Raw genomic sequence first — 26,696 nt, 5'->3', positions numbered from 1 at the left:
AGTTAAGTAGTGATGTTAATTGCAGGCTGTTTTTTTTTTTTCCTCACATCTCAGGTGCCCAAGAAACATCTGATTTATTGTCACCTAGCAAACGTAGCTCTCAGAAGTACATAATAGAAGGGCTGACTGAAAAATCATCCCAGATTGTGGACCCTTGGGAGAGGTTGTTTAAGATTTTGAATGTTGTTGGAATGAGATGTGAATGGCAGATGGATAAAGGAAGACGGTAAGAAATTGTCAATTTCTATAATATGCCTAACAAATCTTTTATAGCATAATCTCCGGATCCTAAGAAACAAAAACACTTTTTTTTTTTTTTCCAAAGCATCTCTTTGGGCAAATTCTGTAACGTGCAGTATTTATGCAAAAGGGGGTAGTTCTTCACTTTCTTAAAAGATTGCCAGCAGAAATATGAAGTCTTAAGGTGACGTTGAGTTTAAAGCACTCTTTGGTCTTCAGAGGAAGGAGAAGCTACTTGGCAGGTTTACGTCATGAAGTCGTGGTCTGGTCACTGCTCTGATTCAGAAGGAGGGCCCCATCCGTGCGCGGACAATACAGAATGGTCGTACATGCCTAAAGCTGCATTTGGTAAATGCAGTGGTTCCACCGGGCCACTTCTCTAGACCTTTCGCTGGCAGGCCCAGAGTAATGAAATAAACTTTATCGTTCTTCATCTTTCAGAAGCTACGGTGACATTTTGCATAGAATGAAGGATCTCTGCAGATACATGAACAACTTTGATAATGAAGCTCATGCAAAATATAAAAACCAAGTGGTTTATTCCACTATGTTGGTCTTCTTTAAGAATGCATTCCAGTATGTCAACAGCATACAGCCATCTCTCTTCCAAGGTTGGTTTGGGAATTGTAGGGTGTCCCAAAATACTGGCCTCAGCGGGGATGGCGAGGAAGATGGAAACGCTTACCTTAACATTGTTCTTGGATCCAGATAATTGTGGGATGATGCCAGTGCTTTTCTTAGTTATTGTTGGTTTCTACATAAGTACGTTTTCATTAAAAGTCTCTGTATCAAAGGAGGTCATGGTACAATGAAACTAAATACAGGTATTGAATGCAGCAGATGAAGCAAAGTATTGAAACAGATTTCACAGAGACTGTGCAATAAACAGATTTTATTAAATAATATATATGCATGTAAATTCTGGAAAACATGAAAAACAGGAAAATAAGAGGGTAAAACCTCCCATAATTCTTCCAGTATAACACAGCTCTCACTTTTGTATATTGCCTTATAGTTTTTCATATATTTGTTTGGAATTTGTAATCATAATGTACGTGTGACTTTGTAGCCTTTTTTTGGTAATTGTATGATTCTTGATAATTATAAAAAATCTGTTGATACATAAGAACAAATACAAAAAAGAGACTTTGATTTGTAATGTATAGCTGTACAGTCTTTTCTTTCTCTACATACTTACTTGTTTTTCTAATTGGGGTCACACTGAGCATATTTTTTAATGACCTATATTTTCACATAAAAGTTGAGTAAACTTCCACCTGATATTACGTATTCTTTTCCTTGCTGCGTGTTTAAGTGTTGATGTTCCCCCCACCCACAGGTCCTAATGCCCCAAGCCAGGTTCCACTGGTTCTTCTGGAAGATGTATCAAACGTGTATGGTGATGTAGAAATCGATCGTAATAAACACATACATAAGAAGAGGAAACTGGCTGAGGGAAGAGAAAAAACCATGGTAATCCTTTCCGATATTATTAATAGATTATATGTTTATGGTTTGCAAGAAATGAATCTTTGTAAAAGATGTCTTTGGAGCTAAATTCATAAAGCTTAGGTCTTTTAATTATAAAATGTACTTACTTGTGTAAATCAGTGGCTCTCAGCTAGAGGCAATTTTGCCCCCTAGGGACATTTGGCAGCACCTGAGGACATTTGTGATGGCCATAGCTGGGTGGGGAAGGGTTGCTATTAGGGTGCAGTGAGTGGATGGCAGGGATAACTGCTAGACATTCTACGGTGCACAGGAAGACACCCCCAACAAAGAATTACCCAGCCCGAAAGGCCAGCCGGGCTGAGGTTGAGAAACCCTGTATAAGTTGTTCATACCTCTTTGGACTGAAACAAAAGCAAACACACCACTTTGGACATGTAGAGCAGGGTGCTGTGGTGCGCACTTGCCTCAGAATGGCAAGTGCCTGGGCGTCCGGGGTAGGACGTAATTGTACCCCACGGGGAGAGGTTGTGGAAAGGTTTTATGAAGGAGGTCAGATCAGCCTCGAAAGTTGTGTGTGATTTTGTCATTGGGAATTGTGAAGTAGCTTTTGTCTAGAAGGGATAGTTTGCACAAAGATGCAAGAGGCTAGAGAACGTGAAGAACCAGTCTTCTCACTGGCCAGGGGGCAGGCCTGTGCAGGACCCCGGTTTCCAGAGGAATCCTTTCTGTAAAATCTTTAGTGGAAGCTTAATGCGTAACGTGGACGTGGAGATGTAGAGGGCCAGGTAGTAAATATTTTGGGCTTTACAGGCCACAGGGTCTCTTGCAGTTACTCAGCTCTGCTGTTACAGTGCGAAAACAGCCGTAGACAATAGTATAGAAATGACGCGGCCATGTTCCAATAAAACTTTATTTACAAAAACAAGGTTGGGCCCGCAGGTCATGGTTTGCTAACTGCTGCTCTAGTTGAAGTGCCCAAGGGGAGCCTGCAGTCTCACTCACTCTTTCCCCGCTTCTCCCTTCACCCCTCCTCTTCAGTTCTCAGGAACATTTTATTAGGCGTGCCAGGATGAGCGGCGTGCCCTCAGATCACTTTAGTCTGATGTCTCCATGGGCTGTATAATGTAGAAAGGATTGGTGCAGGGAAGATGTAGCCATTCTGAATGCTTGTAAAGTTATTAACCCTTTTAACACACTAATTTGTTTCCTCCCACAGAGAAATGCACACATGCACAACTTTGCAAGTAATTTCAGCGGTTGACGGTTGCTTTGAAACGCAGCCGTGAACCCCAGGTTGAGAACTCTGTGCTCACAGGCTTTCCAGATGCCCTGTGATGTTTTAAAAGATCGCTAAGGCTGCTGAGCGTGACCCCACATTCCCAGGTTCTCCTTCTGGTTTCTGAGGGAGTGAGGTGCATTCAAGTACTTCACATTAAAACATCCTCCTCCCGTGTAGATAAAGGTGGTATATTACTAGTTTGAACTAAACAATGAAACATCCCTGTTTAATTAAGTACACACACCATAGCTCCATCTGTCCATTCCTGTCTGTCTCCCCCACTTCCTCCCTGTTAAGCCGTCCCAGTCTCTTCCCTGGATCATGGGAGTTGGCATCCTGTCTCCCTGTTTTCATTCTTGATCCCCACACTCCTCTCTACCCAGCAGCCTGGTTGATCTTTTTAAAACATGAGTCGGACATCACTCCTCTGCTTTACTGCCTCTGACAGCTTCCCATCCTGTGTGGAATAACATCCAAACTCTTCACTTTGTCTTCAGAGCGCTTGCTGAGCAAGCCCTTGGACGCGGCAGACACACTGGGCTCTGTGCTGCTCTGGTGCCCTGAACGGTCCTGCCCCTCCGGCCTCTACCCCTGTCTGCAGTGTGCCCCTGGGCAGGAATGCTTTTCTCTGCCAGGCCGGGTCCTGTCATTCAGCTCTCAGCCTGAACTTTCTCCCTCTGAGGCCTCCCTGAACACCCATCAAAAGGAGCCTTCGATTTTCTTTTTGTTACTTCATTTTAATTCTTTGCATAGCCATTTTTGGCATCTGTCTCTTTGCTGGTTGGTTTGCTATCTGTCCCTTCACTAGAGTGTAAGCTCTGTGGAGCCTAGGACACTGTCTCTTGTCTACCTCCCTATGCTGGACGTGTGAACAGAGCCTGTGCCCCAGGTGGGCCTCTGGTGAGTGAGTGCCTTCCCAGACTTCCCTCTCAGGTTTGGCGCCCAGGCTGCGATTGAACTGCTGTGTTCCTCCTCCCCTTTTTCACCTGTCCCTTGTTACCCACTAGGCCCTGCTCCCATACTCTGGCCCTCTAAGCAGTCTGGGGTTTCCATCCATTTCTGTTGTCCCTCTCTGAACTGGTTTCATCCTGTTGTTCGCTCTGCCCCGCAGTCTGCCTCCACCAGACGGGGGTCCAGCCAGGTCTGTGTGTCAGATCACAGCACAGGACGTGATGGCCCATGAGCGCAGCTCTCAGACACATCTTGTTTCACTCATAGTGTTGGTGTAGTAACCTAGCATCTAAAAATGGGGAGAGTACTTAAGGCAACCCAGATGTCTGACCTCCCCTTAATAATTGGAACATCTGATAATGCTGGTCCCTGATGGTGGCTCATGTGACACGCCAGGCCACAGGAGCTGGGGGGGGGATCCTCTTCTACCCCTACCCACACTCACTCGTATGCATTTCCTGCGGTCAGGACCCTTGCTTCAGAGCATGTCCTCAGAGCTTTAGAGTGCACTTCAACATCCGTTTCTCAAAACTGTACCAACAGGACCTCCACGATATACCCATCACGTCCGAGGTCCTTTCCATAAACCCTGATCACACACATTGCGAGGCAGAATGTTTTCCAGTGAGCGCACCGTTCACAGTAGTGTATCTTGCTAGGTGATGGACGTGGGCAAGGAACAGGGCCCCGATGAAACAGGATGCCTGGCACTTGGGTTTCATTGTGGAAGGGATCTGGGTATGTGTTGTTTCTGAGGGAGGGTGCCCAGCATCAAGGAATAGCAGGAGGATACTGAGCTCTGAAAGTGTGGGAGGGAGGTGGGTGGTAGGAAGGAAGTGCCTGCTTTTTCTGAGATTACCTTGAGGAGCTTTTAGCTAAAATAAAAGTAAGTGAGCTATTTTACCTTTACTGATTTTTTTTTTCAGCAAAACCTCTGAGCATTCCCTTTGGCATTTACAGTAGCTGCCTTTCTCCGAGGCCCCCTCTTTTCTTTGGCTTTCTATTGCTTACGATGCAGAGCAAGTATTACCCATAATGCCGAGCTCATGGGAAAGTAGGACTCTATCGATAAGTGCAGACTGGAGTGATTCCTGGCTGGGCTCCTTGCGGTGGGGGAGCAGAGCTAAAGACAGGTGTGGCCATTGGGGAACTTATATGCAGAGAACAAATGGTAACAGTCATTTCGCTGAATTATTTTTAGGGGACGCAGGCTTAAATTTTATTCACTATGTAACAAGCTCTTATTTGGAAGCAAACTAATGTCGCATATTGAAAAGAATGTACAGTATGAAACAGGCACTACTTACGCTGTATCTCTGAGTGGAAAAATCTAATTTTTGGTTTCTATAACACCGATGTGTTTTTAAGTTATTGGAAGTTTTACATAACTTTATGCTGGAGCCAACAGAAGCTTAGAATTTACCATCAGAAAACATAAACTTAATTTTAGAAGTAAAACTTGAATGTGTGAGAGTGAAAAGATGAAAAATTTATATTAATTTTTAAAGATAAATTGTTAAATTTTAAAAATTCAGTGTACTCACATTAGTATCCATTGATATAAAATCCATGTAATAACCAGAATTGGCAGCAATAACTGTAATAATGCTTCATTGTGTAACTGCATTTGTAATTTTAAATTAATCGTGTTCTCCACACTCTCTAAGCAGAGCTCAGACGACGAGGACTGTTCAGCGAAAGGACGGAATCGTCACATTGTCATCAATAAAGCAGAGCTGGCGAACTCGATGGAGGTGTTAGAGAGTTTCAAATTGGCCAGGGAGAGCTGGGAGTTGCTCTGTTCCCTGGAATTCCTTGACAAGGGTAAGAATATGTTGGTTGCGTTAGTGCTGTTTAATTTTTCATATAAAATCATTCTGCTAAAAAATATTCTATTTGAAATGTCAAGTCACTTGTGGCTAATTAAATTGATCACAATAGTTCACACACATTTTAGGATTCTTTTGAGCAAGATAGCTCATCAGTTATTCATATTCAAATACCCATTTACCTCTTAGCTTCTACTCTGCGGGTATATTATAATTTGGGTTGGGGTGAAGTTTTTGAAGTTGAGGGAGCGCTTTTGGTCTTTTAAAATTTGTATTGCTGGCCTTTTTTTTTTTTTTTTTTTTTGCTGTGTTTGTTTTGTGCTTTTAGTCGTCTGCTCTGTTGCTTTGTGTCTTCCTTACACCGCGTTACCGAGGATGCCAAAGCTAACGCTCCTTTCATCCAGACATCAACTCCACTGCCCGAGACCTCCAAATCCAAATGCTACAGACAGTCTCTCCTCTTTTACGTATAGATACACTTAATATGTTTTATCTGAATAATATGAAAATATTAAGTATTTCAACGTTTCTTAGAAATGACCAGCACTTTGCTAACCAATGTACTTTCACTGTACTTTTGAGCTGAGGCCCATCACTTCCTTTTAGCCGGTGGACATCCACCCCCTGGCCTGCCCTCTCCAGAGCCCTCGGCCATGTTTTCTAAGTAAATAGAGCATCATTCTCTTTCTCCTTGCCACACCTAGAACTGGGGACATGTATGTGACTTTCCTTTTACCTACATATTGTCTTTTGAAAAAACGAGTAAAACTCTTAGTGCCACGTACTATTTTAACTGGGTAAAAATGAAACAAGACCTTTTGGGAGGAAGCAAAGTAATTTAAAAGATAAACGAGGGCCCCAGCTGGTGTGGCGCAGTGGGTTGGGCATCGTTCACAAACCGAAAGGTTGCTGGTTCGATTCCTATCGGGGCACGTGCCTGGGTTGCAGGCTGGCCCCCAGGTGGGGGTGTGCGAGAGGCAACCATTCGATGTTTCTCTCTCCTTCTTTCTCTCTCCCTTCCCCCCTCTCTAAAAATAAATAAAATCTTAAAAAAATAAAAGATAAAGGAGGTAATATGTGAAAAGCATTTTGAACAGTTCTTGGCATGTGGTATGTGCTTGGTAAATGTTGGTGCCTAATCAAAAACATGCTGTGTATTATCGATAAGTACTGTATTTTAACCCTACTACCTAATTGAAGTTCTAGACCATTGCTTTAGAAATTAAACTCTGAAGTTACCGTCCACTTTTTGGTAATTTGTCTCCCTGACAGTTGTTCTCTCTTGCTGAGTTTGTTAGTTTTGTTTTCTGCTTCTGTGTTACATATTTTTGGTAAATTTGCTTTGAATTCTCGCTCAGAATTTACAAGAATTTGTTTGGCATGGAAGACGGATACTTGGCTTTGGTTAAGAATCTTCCTCACTGATATGATCATCTATCAGGTAGAGTAATGTGTATGCCGAGTGCCTGTCTGTACAGGATGCTTGTTGCTGCGAGCCGTCAGCATGCAGGATGGGATGTCCCCCTGTGGGTTGCTGGTCCGTGCTCCGAGGACAGACGCCTGTCTTCAGTGGCAGAGTAATTAGGGTCCACTTTCATCGCTTAGTAACTCCAAAGTGGCAAGGCCACATCTTCTGGGTTCCTTTTGGTGTTTCCAGTCCATTCCTTTGTGAAAATAAGATTTTTACTTTTGAATAAAATATGGATACCTCTCACCCCTCCCGCCCCCTACTCTGATGGAGTCTTTCTGTCTTGCTCTGCTGTTCTCGAGCTCCTTAGGCCTTGAACGGAGGGAGCAGCTAATTCCCTACTGGGATGGAGAGCTTCCAGCCACTGTTGACATGGGCAGGTTGCTGCTTCCATCCTTCATAAGAGGAGTGGTATTAGTAGTAAAGTGTTCATGGAGAAATGGTATATTCAAGATGTACTTTATCAAAGGACTTGGGTTATTTTATTTAATCTTAAGAATTAAGACCAGCCCTGGTTGGTGTGGCTCAGTGGATCGAGCATTGACCTGCACACCAAAGGGTTGCTGGGTTCAATTGCCCGTCAGAGCACAGGCCTGGGTTGCTGGCTAGGTCCCTGGTTGGGGGTATGGGAGAGGCAGCCGATTGATGTTTCTCTCACACATTGATGTTTCTCTCCCTCTCTTTCTCCCTCCTTCCCCCTCTAAAAGTAAATAAATATATATACATATATATTTTTTAAATGTCTATTAAGAAAAAGAAGAAGCAGCAGCAGCGCTGGCCTAACCAGAAGTCGTCCTGCATTGTAAAATGTGAATCCTATGTCACTACCCCTACAGAAGCTAAAAAATTTTTTTTAAATAAAAGAATTAAGACCAGAAAGACTGTTGGCTAGTTAAGTTAGGAGGTTTTTTTTTAATGGCAGTGTGTTTTCCCTTCTTGCTGTTGTGTCTTTCTAAGGGTCAGTATAAAAAGGCAATAGCAAGCCTGCATCATTTAGCAGCTCTCCAGGGATCACTTCCTCAGCCACAGATCACGGGCCAGGGAACCTTGGAGCATCAGAGAGCGCTCATCCAGCTAGCGACCTGCCACTTTGCTCTGGGGGAGTACAGGGTGAGTACCTGTGCGGGGCCCTCTGGTGCACTCAGCCGCCCTGGGGCTTTCTCTCCTTCCTAGAGTTGGCTCTTCGTTCTGTGCATGTTTTCTTGAAATCTGGTCTTTCTGCCTAGATTTATTACCTAGTCTGCTGGAAAATCATGGGGATTTTGTTTTACTTAATTTTTTCTTTACAATAACTTCCCAGAAATTGGGCTTTGATGCTTTATCATTATTCCATTTTGTTGAAGGATTTGTTTTATTTTATTTTTACTTTCTTGCCTGGCATCCCTTTAGAGTGGAATCAGTGCCATTGTACTCGGCAGAAGGGGCCATGACATTAGTCTATGCAAACCTCAGACTCTCTCTCCCCCACGGTGATGGCACCCCGTGGGGGTGTGGCAGGGGCAGGTGTTCCTTCCGTGTTCGTGAGCCCCTCCCACCAGAGTGGGGCCAGTGTTCTTACCCTGGACCTTTCTCACAGTACCTGTCGCAGCAGTTCGCACAGCTTCTGTACCCGATAAATGTTTGAATTCAGTTCAGGCGGTAGGTATGTTCTTTGTACTCCACATATGTACTGTACAGATTTAAGGCCACAGCCTCACACACAGACTCTGATTCTCATCTGTCTATATGCTAAATTGATTACGTAGTGGTTAAAAAACCCTAAGTTAAGTTTTTTATCTTGAACTTTGAGATATGATTTATAATTTTCCAGGAGTTTTAGAAAGAAACAATTAGAGCGTGTGTAGAGTATGTGTGTTTAAAATTGAAAATGCGTTTCTACCATTACTTAGGTAATTGTTGGGTACCTAACCCTAATTTCAGTTAGCTCCTTCCGAGACCCTGAGAGATCGCGTGCTTACCCACAACTACACGTGTGTCATGGAGAAGCAGACAGCTGTGCAGGGCGCTGCCATCCTGCACTGTCGTAGGAAACTCGGAACAAACTGGCCGATTTCACCAAGCTAGGGACCCTCATTCTCTTTGAGAGCGTCAGTTATAGCTCCGAGCTGAGCACTGTTGGACCTGCTTGGTTTCTGGCTTGTCCGATTTCTCAGTCTCTAACTGCCTGTCTTCAACTGAAACTCAACTTGTCCAGACACGAGCTTCCTTGTTTCTCTGGCCCTTTGAGGTGAAGCATCCCAGTCATGGTTGACTCTCGCCTCTAACCCTTTCGTTCTTCCGCTGTGATTCTAACATCTTTGGTGTAGTGCCTTTTGGTTCCATTGCCACCACCCTGATCCGTGGCCCTTAACGGAGTTTTTTGCATGTAACCTTTTTTCTGTCCCTATAAATGATGGTCACTGCTTTCTAAAATATTGCTGTCAGCATTCCACTTAATTGAAAGACTGACGTTCTAGGTGCCCAGAGTTGAACTGTGTGCTGGGAGGGGCGTACGAGCAGGGTGTGGGGAATACGGGATCCTTGCATTTGAGGACATACAGTTTGAGCTGGAGACAAGAGTACAAGGCAGCTAAAAGTGAAATATGAAGTGACACATCTCAGATGTGTGCACAGGTGGGACTCGGGGAAGAGTCTTCACCAGGGTTCAGGTAGGCAGGGGAAGATGTGTAGAAAAGGTTGGCAGCCTGGAACTCTGTAGAGTACAAGTTCTGGCCCCACCATGTCCAAGCCCTGTGACCTGGGCTAGTTACCTGGACCATCTAACTCAAGTTCAGGTTCTTAACAACCAAGCTACCAATCTCAAAGCTGGAGCTCACAACGCTGTGGCAGTGGAAGGGGGGAGGGAGGAGATACCCCCTCAGCCCTCAGGGCAGTTAGGTGTGACCTGGAGCAGCTAGAGCCTCCGGGGCAGTTGCTGCCAGTTCTAGGCAGTCTTTTACATATTTCTTTCTGTTACATGCCAAGGCATGGAAATGCTTGGGAAACATGGGTTTAAGATTTAACTTCCTCATTGTAAAATGGAGATAATAAGAAGGTTGTGCCTGACACATAGAAAATGTTACGGAAGTGGGATCCGCTGTTATTATTAGACTCTGAGTGGGTACCCCAAGGCGAGTGGTGAGTGTGATTTCTTACTCTCTTGAAACCAGCCTGCTCTGTCCACCAGGGCTGCATCTGTCCATCTGTCCTAAACCATTCCCTGCTTCCCCTCTAGGAAGTCACCTCAACAGATACACAGCTCTTCCCCCTAGCTTTCTCCCCTGCTTTGAAAACCTTTTGTCCTCTTTCCAACATTCTAAATTCTTCCCCCACTTTAAGGCTAAGATCAGAATAACCTTCTTGCTACTACGTTTTAAATTCTGTTCTATGCTGTGCCATTTAGTTCTCTACTATATGTCCTATTCTGTTAATTTTTCTATTCAGTGAGTTAGTAAATGTCTTTTAAAACAGAGACATACTTCTTTTGGGTGCCACTATGCTGTTTTAACACCTTGGCAGTTTAATTAATACTCGATTACTTTGAAAGTTTTGTTCTTTTGTTTCTTAACAGCCTAAAGTGAGTTATTGCTCCCTCAAAGGTCTAGTGCATAGATTTAATGCTGCTGTTACTTTCTCTGCATAACCGTGAGCAAACAGTGCTGATCGCTTAGAAAGTGTTGAGGCAATGCCCAGACCTCTGGTGCCCGTTGCCCAGTTGTGTGCAGATTTGTTAGTGCGGTGTTGGTTTGATTTTACTTTCAGAAAACTTCAGACTAGCTCCTGTTCCCTTATCTTCTGTAGATGACATGTGAGAAAGTCCTAGATTTGATGTGCTACATGGTACTCCCCATTCAAGATGGAGGCAAACCACAGGAAGAACCTTCAAAAATAAAGTCCAAATTTAGAAAAGGTACAGTCACAAGTTTTATTTTTATTTTGTAAAAATAGCTTTAGGGCCTAACGCTGGGAAATTTTCTTATCATTCCTTATAAGACAATACTGTGATCTGCAGGGCTTGACAAAATGTATGAAAAATTAATCCCTTGCCAAACTTTTTCTTGGCTCTGAATTCATAAGCAGCTGTAAATCTGTCTTTCTTCCAAAGTTCTCTGCGTTTATTGAGTTTGCTATCTCTTCAATCCTGAACTCCTCTTCCTTCCTTTACCCATTCCAGGAAATCGTGTAGGTGGTTAGTTAAGTGTCTCGTACATATCCTTCTCGGGCTATTCTGAGCTTTACTTCAAGTTGCACATTGCTTGAAAGGTACATACATTTAGTGGTAATACTTAGAGTAGAAAGGAAGAAAGATTTCACTATCACTGATCTAACTTTCCATCTTAAAAGTCGGAAAAAGTTGGGCACGTTAAACCCAAAGAAAGTAGAAGACAGGAAATTATAACGATATGAACAGAAATCAATGAAGTGGAGAAAATTAATAAAGCCAACAGTTAGTTTTCTGGAAAAAATTAATGAAATTGATAAACCCCTAACACGACTGGTCAGGAAGAAAGCGAACACTAATCGCCAGTGTCAGGAATGAAAGAGAGAAGGAAGGTCACTCCGGAGCCTACTGAGACCAGGAGGCGCTAAGAGAGGGAGTTAGGAATAACTGCCTGCCAGTAATTCAGCAGCTTACCAAAGTGGTCAAAAAAATAAACAGAAAATCTGATTGTTCCTATGTCTATCAAAGCAATTCGGTGTGTTATCAGAAACCTCCCCAGAGAGAAAACTCCAGGTCCAAAGGGCTTCACTGGTGAATTCTATCAGCATTTAGGAAGAAATAATACCAACTTTACCTGCACTCTTTGAGAAAATAGAGGAAGAGGGTAATACATTGCAATTCAGTTTTAAGGCCAACATAACTCTAATAGCAAAACCAAACAAAAACATCACAAGAAAAGAACATTAAAGGCCAGCACCCATTCTGAACGTAGATGCCAAACTCCTTAACCGAATACTAGTAAATCAAATATAGCAAATAATGTAATACAAATGACCAAGTATATGGGGAATTTAAAGTTGTTTAACATTCAAAAACCAATAACTGTCAGTCACCAAATTAGCAGATTAAAAGAGAAAAGTTGTATGATTGCCTTAATAGGCAGAGTTCAATTACATTTATATTTATTCCTGATTTTAAAAATCTTAGCAAACTAGAAGCAGAAGGAAGCTTCCTCGGCCTCATACTTAACTAGGAAACACGGAACGCTCCCCACGATCAGCAACAACAGAAGGGTGTCTGTTCCCGCAGCCTCATTCAGACAGGCTCACCAACACAATAGGCAAGGAGAAGAGACAAAGGCATAAAGGTTGGAAAATGCTGCCTTTATTTACAGCTACCTGTTCAGCTACATAGAAAAGCCTAAGAAATCTCCAAAGAGAATAACATCAGAAAATATGGACTACGTAGGGATCAATTTCATGGAAGATGCGCAAAATCACGTGTGTAGATCAGCAGGCACAGTGTAGTCTAACACACCCCCAGTCTGTCTGTAGAGTCGGCGCGAACCCAGTCAGAATCCCAGCAGACTTCTTTTTTTTTTTTTTTTGTAGAAATTGGCAGGGCTGATTTTTAAATTTATAGGGAAATACAATCTTGAACAGGCAAAACAGTTTTAAAAAAGATGAACAAAGTTAGGTGACTTACCCTACCTACCCAAGAAGAAGACTTACTGTAAAGCCAGTTATTAAGACAAAATTGGCATAAGAAAGGAGAATCCAGAAAGAGCCCCACACAAATATGGCCAAATGACTCTCAGCGAAGGCACCACGGTAATTCGGCGAGGAGAAGAATGCCTTTGCAGCAGATGCTGCTGGGACAAGTGGGTTTTCGTGTGGAGAGAAAGAGGGGCCTCAACCCCTCTCTTACACGATTCACTAAAATCAATTTGAGATGAAGCACAGACTAAGTGGAAGAGCTACAATGATAACATTTTTAGAAGAAAATATCTTTGCAACTGATAATAGGTAGATTCCTTAGGGCCCTACACACTTTCTAGAAGAAGCAAGCAGGATAGCTGTGGTAGTCACGAAAGCTCCCCGAGGTACATGGTGGTTCATTATGCTGTTCTGTTTATTTTGTATGTGTTTGAAATTTTCTATAACAAAAGGCTTTTTTTTTTTTTTTTAAGATATAGCCTATACCCCTTTAAAAATTATGTATCTCTGTGGAACAGGGACAGACCTGTTCCTGTGGATGAGACTTGATCTGGCAGACATCAAGGCCAATTTTAAAGCTATAGGAAATAAGTGTAGCTGGGCACAGAGACTGACCGGTGGAACGTAACACCGAGAAGGAGATGACATTACAGCTCAGTGGGGGAAAAGTGGGACTGGGACAATTGATTACAAAAATGTAGAACGACAATAAAAATGAGATTTGTCTTTCAACACAGAAGTAATTTACATTTTAAGATTTAAGTATGAAAACTAAAACTTTGTGAAAGGAGTTTAAAAGTGTGCCTTCTAGGTGGAGACAGATTTAGGCTGCAGAGAGCGCATACCATAAAGGAACAGATTCAGATTGCGGTTTAAAAACCACTGCCTAAAGTGTTTCCCACAAGTGCACAAGAAAATGTGTATACGATGGTTAGTTCGGCATTGCTTGTAATGGTGAAAAGTTGGAAATCTCAGTGCCCATTATCAAAAACCAGAGAAATCAGTCGTGGCATATGTGAACAACAGAACACTATGTACCATTGAAAATCGGGGTGGGGGGAAATGGGTGAATGGAGTCAAAGGTGCAAACTTCTAGTTATAAACTAAGTAAGTCCTGGGGATGTCATGTACAGCACAGGGGCTGTACGTAATAATACCGTGTGGCATATTTGAAAGTTGCTAAGAGAATAGATCTTGAAGTTCTCATCACAAGAAGAAAAACATTCTATAACTAGGTATGTTACTGATGTTAAGTAGACTTACCGTGCTGATCATTTTACAATATATACAAATGTCAAATCATTATATTGTACACTTGTAACTAAAACAATTTTGTATGTCAGTTAGACCTCAATAAAAAAAAAGTCAGTGACTTAGAGCTACAGGTATTAGTATTGAAAATGCAGTTTGCAGGAGGATATGTGTGATGTGACACCATTTGTGTGGTGGACTGAACACATGCAAAGCCCCCTCTGTGGTCTATGAGTGCAGATTTCCACGTTGAAAGTATGCAGTATGCATGGGATGATGGACACTATTTTGAGAATAAGGGTTATCTCTAAGGAGGGAGGGAGGGAGGAAGAGGATGGTATCGGAAAAGATACACAAGGACGTCAACTGACTTTGTGATACTTTATATTAAAACCTTTAAAAAGTAAAACAAAAGGTTAACATTTTATAAAGCTGAATAGTGAGCACCCTGGGGTTTGTAATATTCTCTCTAATTTTCTATATATTTGAAATACTTACTAGTAAAAAATACTTAAGCAAGTTTAGGAAAGAAGATTGGTAAATGAAATCCAGAGACCATTCAAAAACTAATTAAAAAAAAAATTTCTCCTTCACTAAACGTAATTGTGGTTTAACTACTTATGAAACCGTGTGACTGTTGCCTGTCCTTTTCTTTAAGGGAAGCATCTGAACATGTGCTTTTCAAAGCTGTTTTCTTTGGTGATGACAAGCGTACTGTGTACTTTTGTTAGGTTCGGACCTGAAGCTTCTGCCCTGTACCAGCAAGGCTATCATGCCGTACTGCCTGCATCTAATGTTAGCTTGTTTTAAGGTAAGCTTAAAGTTATTAGTGGGAAAGAAACTTAATTTGGAATGTTGTTCTGACGGCCTGGGGCGGCGTGCCTTGAGAACCAGTGTTAGTTTAGCCTGTGGAGGTGCAGGTTGGGCAGTGAGGAGAGCACGTGGGCTAGAGGTGGACAAATGTTTATTGAATGCTGACTGCACGAGGCGAAGACATGCAGGAAGTGATCCCCGTCCTTGAGAAGTTACAAATAATAGTGGGACAGATATTCCAGTAACCTTGCCTGTAGCAGTGTTTAGTAAGTATGTCAGGAATTGATAAACAGTTCAGACTATTAGCTACAGAAGAAGGGGTTGTAAATGTTGGATTCATACAGGGGTGGTGAATTTATTATGGAAAAGATACAGTGGGTGAAACGGTTTTAGGCATGAGGATGAGCTGCAGGTGCCGCGCAGCCTCAGGCGGGTTTATGAGCGAGGGAACACCATTGGGTCTCCACTTTAGAGTAGTAATTCCAGACTTAACTCATCATCAGATTCACTTGGGGCGACGGAAACTGTTTAAAGTGTGATTTTAGGCACAGTTGCTCATTCAGACAAAAAGTCCTTTGCCTGTTTCCAGTTCACACCGCCATGTACTTCTGTGTTGCTCACTGCCTTTCCTTCTCCCCGAGTCCACGTTTTCAACTCCTTCTCTCCGAGACGGCTTCTGGCCCACTCTCCTCCCCCAAGTGACTCCTTAAAAGAAACTCCCAATTCTTCTCTCAGTTACACAGACCACTCAGCTTTCTTTTGCCCTCACTCCCAAATTCAACGCTTCAGGCCACCACGCATGCGCAGGACCCATCAGGACGGTCATGGAAACACACTGCCAGCCATCATTTCCACAGGGCGGGGGCGGGGGTGCCGAGGCTTCTCTCGCTGGGACCCACCGTCCTTAGTGGGCAGTTGTGTGATGATTGCAAGGCAGGTTGGTTTTCTGCTTTGTCCCCTTCTTACTCTGATGACCTCTCCTGTGCATTGTCACAGAATAGCATTTTTTTTAAGGAAGTGGTATTTGGTGTATTTTATTTAGATTGCCCCGTGATTTCCTTTTCCTTCTGTGTCTGCGCAAACCCTTGCCTTGCAGCTGAGAGCCTTCACGGACAGCAGGGACGACATGGCACTGGGGCACGTGATCGTATTGCTTCAGCAGGAGTGGCCGCGGGGAGAGAATCTGTTCTTGAAAGCTGTCAATAAGATTTGCCAACAAGGAAACTTCCAATATGAGAATTTTTTCAATTATGTTACAAGTATCCTTTTTTTGTGTAAGCGTAAGAAATTCTGATTTTTTAAAAAGGAATGCATGTTACACAAATGAATGAACCGATTTGTTGTAGAAATGATTTTCACTATTTGAGGGAGGGAAGGACTGAGGATCAAAGTGGGACAGTGGCCGTTAGTCTTGTGCGGGGCACAAGAGGCTTCAAAGAAGTAGTGTAAGCAGTAGGGGCATCGGCAGCCCTGCTCCGTTTTCCACTTGGCAGCGACTGCCGGGGAGGCACCCGAGATGCCTGAAGGAGTGACCTGAAGGTTCCTGACAGGCCCGGGGTGGCTGGTTTGGCCACAGGCTGTCATAGCTCACGGGCCAGTGTCCCTCAGAAGGCGGCCTCCTGGGGCATTGGCTGTCGCTCGGGATTAGCTGCTGGAGCCCTGCGCCCCAGTTGTCACAGCTGCTGCCGAGCACTCACCAAAGGGGCTGCCCGACCCTACGGTGGCTTCCACGAGAAGTGCTGTATTTCATACTGTTCGCCAGGGGAAGACCACCTTTGAATTGAAGGTTGTGTACCAGTTTGGTGTGTATACTTTGTTGCCTATCTCTACGTTATTTTTGAGTTGCGAGGAATCTAATAATCCTTGTCCAAGTGCCTACAGCGATAGTTCTTAACTTTTGGGGGGATGCAACATCCCCAATGTCATTTTCATTTCTTATTAGGAAAACAAAAGATTTTGCTCTTATGATCATGTAGAACATTTGATCGTTATCTCTGTGAAAAGCATGTTTATCTTTGTGAGGTAGTTCGGTTGGTATAGGAATTGGTAGCTTTGGACTCAGACAGACCAGTTCCAGTCCTGACTCTCCAGATGCTGGCGGGGTGTTAGTTCCTCAGTCACCACTGACCCGTTTCCTCACCCAAGAGACCAGGGCACCTGTTCCCACGTGTGGTTAACCTGAATCTGGCCCGCAGATATTGACATGCTGGAGGAGTTTGCCTACTTAAGGACTCAGGAAGGTGGGAAAATCCATCTGGAATTACTACCCAACCAAGGAATGCTGATCAAGTAAGCAGACTGACTTTTGCCCCCCCCCTCCCGTGCTAAGTGCTCACCTTTTGTGTGTTTGTGGGAAATACCTGTAAGTTTCTACACTTTCCAAAAATCTGTCAGGAAGGAATCCAAACCTGGTCTCAGTTTTTGAGAACAGATTTGATTCTGGTGCCTTTAGAAAGACTTGGTGTTTCCTTAACGACATTTCTGATGAAACATTATTTGAACTGGGGTGTTTCACTTTTGAAAGTTTTTCACTAGACAAATCTCATTCATATTTTCCTTCCCGAAATTTACAGACTGTCTACAAATTTCTGATTATACATAGGGTGCTTTTAATTAAGCCTGCTTAATTAAAGTATCAGATTAGGACAATTCATTAGGAAAAACTATGGACTTTATTTATAAACCGTATTTGGATTTCAGTATTGAGCTGAAACCCACCTAAGCAGTTTCACTGCTTGTACAGCACAAAGAAAAACAGCCCCTTCTAGAGCCTCCACGAACACACTTGCCCCAAGAAGTGCTGGCAGGGTGCTTGGTCTCAGACATGCCCTCCCACACCTAGAGGAAGCTACTGACCATTTATGATTTTTAAATAGCTCATGAATCTTGCTTCTCTCCTTCAGTCCTCATTGTAGTTTGGGTAATATATCCTCTGTGCTATGAACGCCACGCATAGTTTGATTTCCATACGCCCTCTTTTGCGTCCTGCATCTTCAGCGTGTCTTCAGTCAGTATTAGAGTCGCTGCGAGCGACGGAACCCAGAAGGATAAGAAAGTGTTGGGAAGGCTGAAAACGTCTTCTTTTTTCCCTCAACTGTGAAATGAACGAGTTTTCAGTGGTTGAAATTTGTTCTCTGTAGTCTGAGAGACGTCCCTGCTGGATTTCGGTGCGTAGCAAACATGTGCCGTCAGTGATAGGGTCCTGTGGCATCTGGTCTGAAGAACGGGAAGATTAAGTGGGGTGGTTGCCCTTCATCTTACAGATGTTACTAAATATTCTAAACATTTAAAAGAGCGAATGCTTTTTTTTAAAAAACACAAGACCTTTATGCATTAGGTTGCTTCAGCAGGATGGACTGGACATGCTCATCCTCCCATCCCATTACTTCCCTAAGACTAAGTACAAACTGGGAAAAATAACTGCACGGTTCACAATGTTCTTTACGTGTTTGAGAATGAAGATGACTTTTTGACCTGGGAGCTTAGGTAACCCCCGTTGTGTTGTGATTTCTTTTCTAGGTTTTAAGGCTGGGTATACAGGCATACCTTTAATAGCTTTTTAGTTAATTCCCGTTAACACTCATCACACAAATTATCACAATATACATACAGCCTCAGCAGAACCAACTGCGTTTACTTCGGACTAAACCTACAGCTGAGTCTCACTTTAATTAGATGATGCTCAACTGTTGGTGGAAGTGGGAGGAAATGGATTGCCAAAAAAATCAACAGGTGAATCTCAGAGTTGATTGTACTGAACCTTTCTTTTTTTAGCCAGTTTTTACTGAGCTAAACAGTGGTGGGTACATGCAAATAACCTCCAAGATGAATAAAAGCAAGAGGCTCGGACACCCGCGTAATACTGTGAAGGGTGTTTAGGATAAGGCAGGGGGTACACAGCATGCATTTCTAGGCTTTGGGGACAGAATTCCATGCTCCCTACCTTGGTCAATACAATACTTAATTTCTAGACCGTGAAACTTCATCGGAAACCTGCTCTTCCATCAGCTTGGAAGCAGGAATAAGGATTGTTACTTAGTGAGCTGACCTTGTAGGAATTTGCCCAGTCTTCACTATGTGAGTTTCAAAGTTCAATTGAAGCCTGCATTCCAAATTACTGTGCCAAACCTGCAGCGGGAGGAGCAAGCCGCATAAGCCCAAGCACCCTTGCTAATGGAGGTACGATGAAATCTTGAGTAAAACTATCTATATTCCTTTTCCCTTTGGGTTGCAAAGAAATCCTCTGAAGCCATTGCAGACCTCTTGGGTGGCCCCTGCAGCTGAGTGGCAGAGAGGTTGTGAGCAGTGTGCAGCCCCTCCCCTCGGGTAAGGTTGTGAGTCCGTCCCAGGTGGGGCATCTCGGGTGCAAGCAGGTATGGTACCACCCCGGGGCGCCAGGGCTGCTCCACAGGAGGGGTCAGCTCCTTACTCGTTACATAGACATGTCACCCTTAACGTATTTTAAAATAGAGACACATTTCTGTGCTGACATTTGCAGTATTCGAAGTGCATTAGACTGGACGAAATGGGAAACGGTGTCCTGTGTGTGCTCTGAATAGGGTGGATAATAATATTCCACGTGGTGACCACCAGCTAATGTACTAAATCTTCGTTGTTACAGAACTCTGCAAAGCCATGGGGCCCAGGCTCTTACCCCCCGCCCCCATTTTCCTTTTCTCAATACTTTTTGAAATTCAAACTCAACCTTTCTTTATCAAAAAACAGTGCCAGCCCCTCTAGTTCTCTGGAAGGGCCTCTTCAATTTGAGGCTTCAGTCCCATGGAGGATGGTTACAGAAAGTCACTGGGTTTATTTCTAGGATTGGCGTGAGCACAAGAAGAGTGGAAAGTGAAGGAGGCTGGACTGAAAACGCGTCTTCTCAGATGTTAACCCCTCTCCCCACTGCCATTCAATTGCATCTCACCATCCTCTTCCTCAGTGGTTGCTTTTTATGCCAAATGTCAAGTGGGCTGAGCTCGGGGACCAGGAACCAAGATGCCTGTGGACATGGCCCAGCAGAGGGGCAGTGAGAGAGCTCACTAGCTTCTCTCGTCGTCCTGACAGCGCTGCGGCCAGGGGCCTGTGGTGGTGAAGGGGTCTCTGTATGGTCTGCTTCCAGTCTGTGCCTTTTCTCTGGAGTGTTGTTTTTGCAGTGCAGGGTGAGTCGGTGTGGGTGTTTGAATGCTGCCGTTTGCTGTTTTTTAAAGGCCTACTAGCCCTCCCATGGGGTTACTGCAGCAGGAATTCTTACCTGTGCTTCAGCCCAGCATACAGACTGCTGACAGGTACCAAGTGGAAAACGCCTGCTCATGGTGTGCTGTCTGTCAACATGTTTTACTGCCATGGTTTCCAGCTCTGTGTTCCTCAGTGCTCTTTTTCATGCTTGCTTTATTTTCTGATTTGTTCTGCATTCCTTGGCAACACCATCTGGTTGTAATATTGTAACATTTCTTATTTTTTTCCATAAATTGCCAGTGTTTTTGTGTTCGATTTAAAAATCATTATGGATCTGGAAAAAACTGAAAGGTATATAAAACTGGGTCAGATTAAGTGCACGTTAGGCACTGAGCCCTCTCCTTCGAGAAAACACGAGGCATTCCGTTATAAACATTGAAGGGTAATGAACCTTATCTTAATATCTACTCTGAAATTTCTGAGTGACCAGCGTTAGGATTTGGGTCTCAGCAGGCGTTAGCACAGTATTTGCCTGTCGCTGACACTGTTTTTCAGGCCTTACCATTCTGAACTGAAAATATTCGGTGGGCCAGAATGTCACGTTTATTAGCTAACTTAAACCACAAAAGCTAATTCTCTCCTTCATCCAAATTTGCCAGAGGGATAGAGGCTGGTAGAAATGTAACTGAGCTGTGCTGCTGTTTATATATGGAAACAGTACCACTGAACCATGATCAGCAGGACACAGCTTACTCTTATCTTCACTCGTATTAGGAGGAGAGTTTGCTGTGAACCATCAGCGCCCATCACTGTCTGCAGGTACCAGTAACATTCGCTCAGTTGCTCAGAGTTGGCTCCTGTTTGGGACTCAGTCTGGCTGCAGAAATGCAGTATCTCAGGACAACCTAAAAACGCCTGTGTCTGTTCCCAGTGGGACTGTGGCCTCGGCCTCACTGACACTGTCCTGATGACCAAGCGAGCCAGCCAGATTTGACTAGAAGTGTCCCCGAAGAACTGTTTTCTCCATGGCCGTGCGGTCTCACCACATCGTAGTCCATGGGCCCTGCAGAGTGTCCAGTCCCATCTGAGTGCTCTGGCAAAGCTGGGTTTTTCTTCTGTTGCATTGCAACTTTGACTTTGTTGTGCTTGTGATAATACAAGTTTTAAAAAAGAAACATTTGTAGAGTGGTACCTACAGTCCTATTTTGGCCAATACATGAACATCTAATTTTAAATCCTTCTTACTGTGTCTGAGGGAAGTGAGGCAGAAGGGGTAGGGACTGGAGGTGGCTTCTATTTGTCTAACTCCACCAAACTACTGAACAAGTATTAAAACTCCTTTTCTTTTAGTTGCACCCATAGAATTTTGCTAGATGTGCCTTTTCCTCCCTTGTCACTTTGGTGTCTTCAGTTTTCTGGGATTCCCCCTCTAGAGCACAGCGTTTCGAGTGTAGTCGGAGGCCTTGCCTGTGCCCCACTGGCCCTTCCACCTACCTGCTGGTCTCTTGAGCACGTGGGCCAGATCGGCTCCTCAGTTTGCTGGCCACTGACTGCCACTCAGTGACTCTGCTTCCCTCTCCCCACCTGGGCCTGACCCTTGTCTTGGGAGCCCCAGTTCCTCCTGCTCCTCAGGCAGGCCTGAGTCTGGCTGGCCTCAGCACTTGGAGCCGCTGGCTTGCTCTAGCAGCACGGGGACAGAGAGGCTTGAAACCAGGTGGCTGTGCACAATCTGAGCTGTTCAGAGCACCAGCCCAAGGGCCCAGGTGCCTCAGCTCAGTCTGGTACTGGCGGCTGACTCCTCTTTCGTTCCTCTCCTCCCTGCTGCTGCCTCTGCAGCTGTACGCCCTGGCCCAGACTAACTGAATTACGCACAAGTCAGTGTAGGGATGCGTAATGTCAGAGCTACAGGGGTTCACCGGCAAAGCAGGTGACATTTTACCGAACATTTCGATCTTTAAAATATTCTTTCGTTGAGTGGGAAAGACGTCTCTCTAGTTTTAAGTCTTTCTGGGAAGGAATGGGCAACGGGGGTGGTTTGGTTAGGGCTTTTCTTTTTTACTTTTTTACTTAGACTTGAGGTAGGCTTTATTCCTACCCCAGACACACGGAGCTGTGATACCGGCGCTGACCGTGGTGTCATCTGTTTCCCTGTCACTGCCCTCAGGCACCACACGGTCACTCGGGGCATCACCAAGGGCGTGAAGGAGGACTTCCGCCTGGCCATGGAGCGCCAGGTGTCCCGCTGTGGGGAGAACTTGATGGCGGTGCTGCACAGGTTCTGCATCAACGAGAAGATCTTGCTCCTGCAGACTCTGGCCTGACCGCGGCCTCCGCGCCCGAGCGCTCAGCCGCGCGGGGCTTGGTGGAGGACACGGAGCCTTGATAAGTGTTGCTTCACACCTCTTAAAAAGAAGAAAACCACCTGAGTTTTAGCTCCTTAAAAATAGTTTCCAAGAACCTGAGAAGCTATTTCTATTTTTTAAAAGAAATTTTTTGTAATTTTTGTAAAACAACAATCAGCCTGTTTTGTAAATAAAAATCATCCTAAATTTGGAGGTTTTAAAAGTTTATTTTAATTCTTAGGGGTTTCTGAGCAAGGGTGTACTTTATTTACAAAAAGACATTATTCCTTCCATGACCTCAATATTTGCCTTTCCAGAATTAGGTTTTGGTTAAATGTTACATACCAACACAATACTAGGCTTTTCCATTCTGGAAATTTTAATGCCAAAAACCTTTATGCCAAAATAGATTTGAGTGAATTTCTGCTGAAGGAGCCATGTGGGAGGGGTGTGGGGGCGTCTGCCAAACAGCCCAGGAGAGGGAGCAGCGGTGTGGGTAGGTGCCTCCTGCCTTCAGCTGTAGGGACAGTGGGGCCACACTGCCTGGTGCCCAGCTCTGCCTCTGGGTGGCCCTTCACTCCCCACGCACCAGGGACAGTTTTTGTGTGCTTCAAGTCTGTTGTCTGAAAAACAGAGGCATGCCCCTCTCAGGTGGTGGTTGGCAAGACTGAATGTGACTTCACGTGAAACTCTTTGAAGAGGGACTCACACTGTCACTGCTCGACCAGGGCTGGCTGCCGGGTCCCTTTTTGTCTTGCTCTTTACAAACATCGGTAACCAGCAGAGAAACATTTGTTTGTAGGGGGTCTTTAAGAATGAAGGAGCTAAGTTATTCAGTTACTTTGCATAAATTTTGGAAGTCTACTCTGAAAGGCCCTTTTTATATATCTATTAAAATCACTGGAATGGTTTAAGTAGCAAACACATCTCAGAAAACGCTCCCTCCAGCTCGTTTCAGTGTTCATCAGTGTCATGAGCTGATCGCAAACCCACAGACGGTCCCGTTGTTTCTATCAGCGTGTTGTCCCTCCACGGCTTTCCCATCAACGCGCTCCTGCCTCTCGGTTCTGTAACACCTTCACACTGGCGTTTGGAGGCAGCACACATCCAAACGAAGCATTCTGATACTCAAATGGTTCGGCACCAGGTAAAGAACAGCCTTTCACTTATTTGTTAGCGGTGCCACCTCTGTGTGCCAAACTGCAGGGGAAGTGAACGGGGGTGGCTCAAGGTCAGATAGGACAGAGTAACACAGCTGGCTGTGAAAGGTGGGAAAATCAAGAAAACAACGCGAGAGAGAGAGAGAGAGAGAGAGAGAGAGAGAGAGAGAGAGAGAGAGAGTCAGTCAGTCCCCCCCAGGAGTCAGGAAGTAATTCCAGCAGAACCCAAAACGGTACCAGAGGCTGCGGGCTGGGCAGCACAGGGAGCAAGGCTGGCACCCTCGCAGCAGTGGCTCGGATGGGGGTTGGTGGCAGAGTGCCAGTGTGCTGGTGGCACTGTTGTCTGTCGCAGCGTTTTGACAAAGATGACTAACTAGGTAAGGGCCTGGTGAAGTCCGAGGCATTTCATGACATGATACAAACATGTACCATTTCTATCAACGTTGAATTTGGAAATTGCATGTAGCCTGAAAAAAAGTGGCCTTTTGGAACTAACGGCCACTAAAGGCTGATTACCAAAAGGAAAATGTTGGTTAGCTCCACTGGTGAAAAAGAGTATAAAAATAGGCAACTAACGACGAACACCAGCTATGTGATTCCCAAGGAGGTGATCACGGTCCTCCACCCAGCTACAGACTTGTCTAAACCAGTTCCCTTGTCACTGCTGGCTTTTTCATCAAGTGACACACCGGTGGCCTTTGAGGCCCGAGGGGAGGGCTGCCTGGCTGGTAAAATGAAAAGGACGGTGGGGGGCGGGGAGCCTGTCTCCATCCAGCAAGTGTCCCAGCCAGCCTACCTCAGGGCTTCTCCTAGGCGGTGAATACCCTCATAACCTGGCCAAACCAGGACCCCTGCTCCCAGGGTTCAAGACATCCTAACTGACATACTCCCCAGTTTAAGAAAGGCTGATGGACACCTCATCTGGAGAGGCCCAACCCTGCTTTATTGCTGAGATTCGGACACCGCGGCTGTGACGGTCCACCATGGCTCACCGCAAGGGAAGGGCAGCAGCAGGTTTCCTCAAGGGTGACTGTCCCCGAACGGAGAACACTGTCACGGGGCATGCCAGACGCCAATTTTATCAGCACTTACATATTAGACACAAAGACAGCCACCATTTTGCTTTGCTTTAATAAATGTTTATTTAGTGCCTGCTATGTATAAGGCACTGCTTGCGCCATGAATATGCAGAACAAGGCATAATTCTTGCTCTTAGCAAGCTCCCAGTCCAGCATGGGAAACACAACATGTACACAAACAACTCATACGGTGATGGGGGCCGTGGAACTGGTCCCGACAAGGTATTACGAGAAGCCGGAGGAAGAAAATACTACCTTTGAACGAGATAAGAGATTAGAGAGGTGCCTTAGAAGTAGAGGGTCTAAAATGACAAGTCAAACTACATAGGAGAAAACGAAGAGGAAAAAGTAAGGCTATAGTCAAGGTCAGAAGTGGGGGGTCCTGGCCAAGTAACTGGGTGGAGACAGGGGGTCTCGTTGGGCTGGAATAAGCAGGGTGGGCATGGGGCGGGGAAGGAAGCTGGGGGGCTTAGCCGAGGAAGGTCATGTATGTCCGGCAAAGCTGTATCAGCTTCAGTGTTAGTTTTTACAAAGTGGTGACATGCTCTGAACTCTGCTTCATACGGCTTAATCCAGCGACGACAGAGTGACTGCAAAAGGAGGGGTTGAGGGAAGGGGGCCAGCTGGAAAAGAATCACGAGTCTGGACCAGAGTAATAAGGCAGTGTGCCAATGAGAATGGAGAAGCTAACGGGAAGATGGAGACAGAAGGAGATGCAGCACTGACTAAACACGGGAAAAGGGGGGATACCCGAGGTAGGCGGGTGAAAGGTGCTGGCAGCTTTATACCTCCAGATGAGAATGAGCCATTCACAGAGCCAGGAAAACCCAAAGAGGAAAAGGCTTGAATCTGGGGAAACGGAGGAGGGAGGTGAGCCTGGAAGCTGGTGGACATCCAGGCGGAGGGCACGGCGGGCAGGAGCACGCCGGGGTGAGAGTTCAGGGTAGAGGTCTGGGCTGAAGCACAGACCGCAAGTTGTCCGTGCAGCGGCAACAGTCGAAGTGACGTTGGGATGGCCCCATCCCACCACAGAAGGATGCTCTAAAGCACAAGCTATTGTCCCATTTTCCTTAAATGTGGAATTCTCTCGGAAAATTCACAAGTATGATGATGCATCATAGACAAGTGCTGCTTCTCCTCGGGTGCCGTCCCTTCCTCCCTGAGAAAGTACGTCTTCAGGTTTGTGGCTCCAAGCAGGAAATGTGCCTCCACTATGGAGGGTCGCTCTGAAAAGACTTACTCCAACGAGAGTTTTCTAAACTTTTCGTTATCGCTCATCTTGAAGTTTTTCTGTAATAAAATGATTTCTCTAAGGATTTCAGAAAAGCTATTGATGTCGCCCACATCACTGAGTCTTAAGAGTTGGAAGGGACCTGAGAGGTCATCACTACCTCCCTCACTTCACAGATGAGGAAGCTGAGACTCAGACAGGCCCAGGGACTTGCTGGCATCCTCTACGGCGAGGATGGCAAAGCCGGAGCCACACTCGAGACAGTGAGCTTTTCTCTTCCATGGCCCTGTCCCTGGGAAGCAGCTACCGTCTGGATACACAGAGAGACAGATGGGTAGGTAAGCAGGTGGGCGGGTGGACAGATAGGTGATTGACAGACAGGGAAATACATAGCTACATAAGTATATAACTAAGCAAGAGTGGCTAGGAGTAACACATTTATACTTTAACTTTTTTTTTCAAGTGGGAAAAGGATAAAGTAGCTTCTGACAGAAAGGCATTTTCTTGGACCCACCAATGTCTTGCAGACCTGAAAGGTAAATTACCGACTTGTTTAAACATTAAATTTAAATAAAAAATACCATACTACATTATCACACCTCACATTTCAGTCAGCTTTACAGTCAGCCAAAATGGACAGGACGGTATTCGTGGTTGGCTCGGAAAGGCAGTGTGCAGGAAAATGAGATCAGTGAGAATCGGAATTGGTTACCTTGTTCTACCCTTCACAGAGGCAAATGCCATGGCAACCGCCTTTTGAAAAGTTATCCAAGAAATCCTTACATCAGA

The 26,696-nt window shown here is 44.8% G+C and overlaps 1 protein-coding gene across 3 annotated transcripts in view; it reads left to right on the top strand.

The window, feature by feature from the left end:
- The window catches only part of INTS10 (integrator complex subunit 10), a 28,770-nt gene extending 6,122 nt beyond the window's left edge, over nt 1-22,648 (top strand). Inside the window, exons 7-18 of one of the 3 annotated variants that reach the window (XM_045186690.3) lie at nt 55-226; nt 682-851; nt 1,580-1,713; nt 5,593-5,746; nt 7,110-7,192; nt 8,177-8,329; nt 11,000-11,108; nt 14,839-14,918; nt 16,017-16,179; nt 17,116-17,209; nt 19,157-19,246; nt 22,260-22,648. In XM_045186690.3, the coding sequence (XP_045042625.1) occupies nt 55-226; nt 682-851; nt 1,580-1,713; nt 5,593-5,746; nt 7,110-7,192; nt 8,177-8,329; nt 11,000-11,108; nt 14,839-14,918; nt 16,017-16,179; nt 17,116-17,209; nt 19,157-19,246; nt 22,260-22,416 (1,559 nt within the window). In that variant the 3' untranslated portion in view covers nt 22,417-22,648. Of the gene's footprint in view, nt 1-54; nt 227-681; nt 852-1,579; nt 1,714-5,592; nt 5,747-7,109; nt 7,193-8,176; nt 8,330-10,999; nt 11,109-14,838; nt 14,919-16,016; nt 16,180-17,115; nt 17,210-19,156; nt 19,247-20,127; nt 20,206-22,259 lie in introns of all 3 variants that reach the window. The other 2 variants (XM_024578899.4, XM_024578898.4) reach the window with 2 other exon arrangements.
- The last annotated feature ends 4,048 nt before the right edge of the window (nt 22,649-26,696 follow it).

Source organism: Desmodus rotundus, chromosome 13 (genome assembly GCF_022682495.2).
Source record: "Desmodus rotundus isolate HL8 chromosome 13, HLdesRot8A.1, whole genome shotgun sequence".
NCBI classification, from domain to species: domain Eukaryota; kingdom Metazoa; phylum Chordata; class Mammalia; order Chiroptera; family Phyllostomidae; genus Desmodus; species Desmodus rotundus.
Note: the sequence above shows the minus strand (reverse complement) of the source record. Positions and strands in the feature narration are given on the sequence as shown.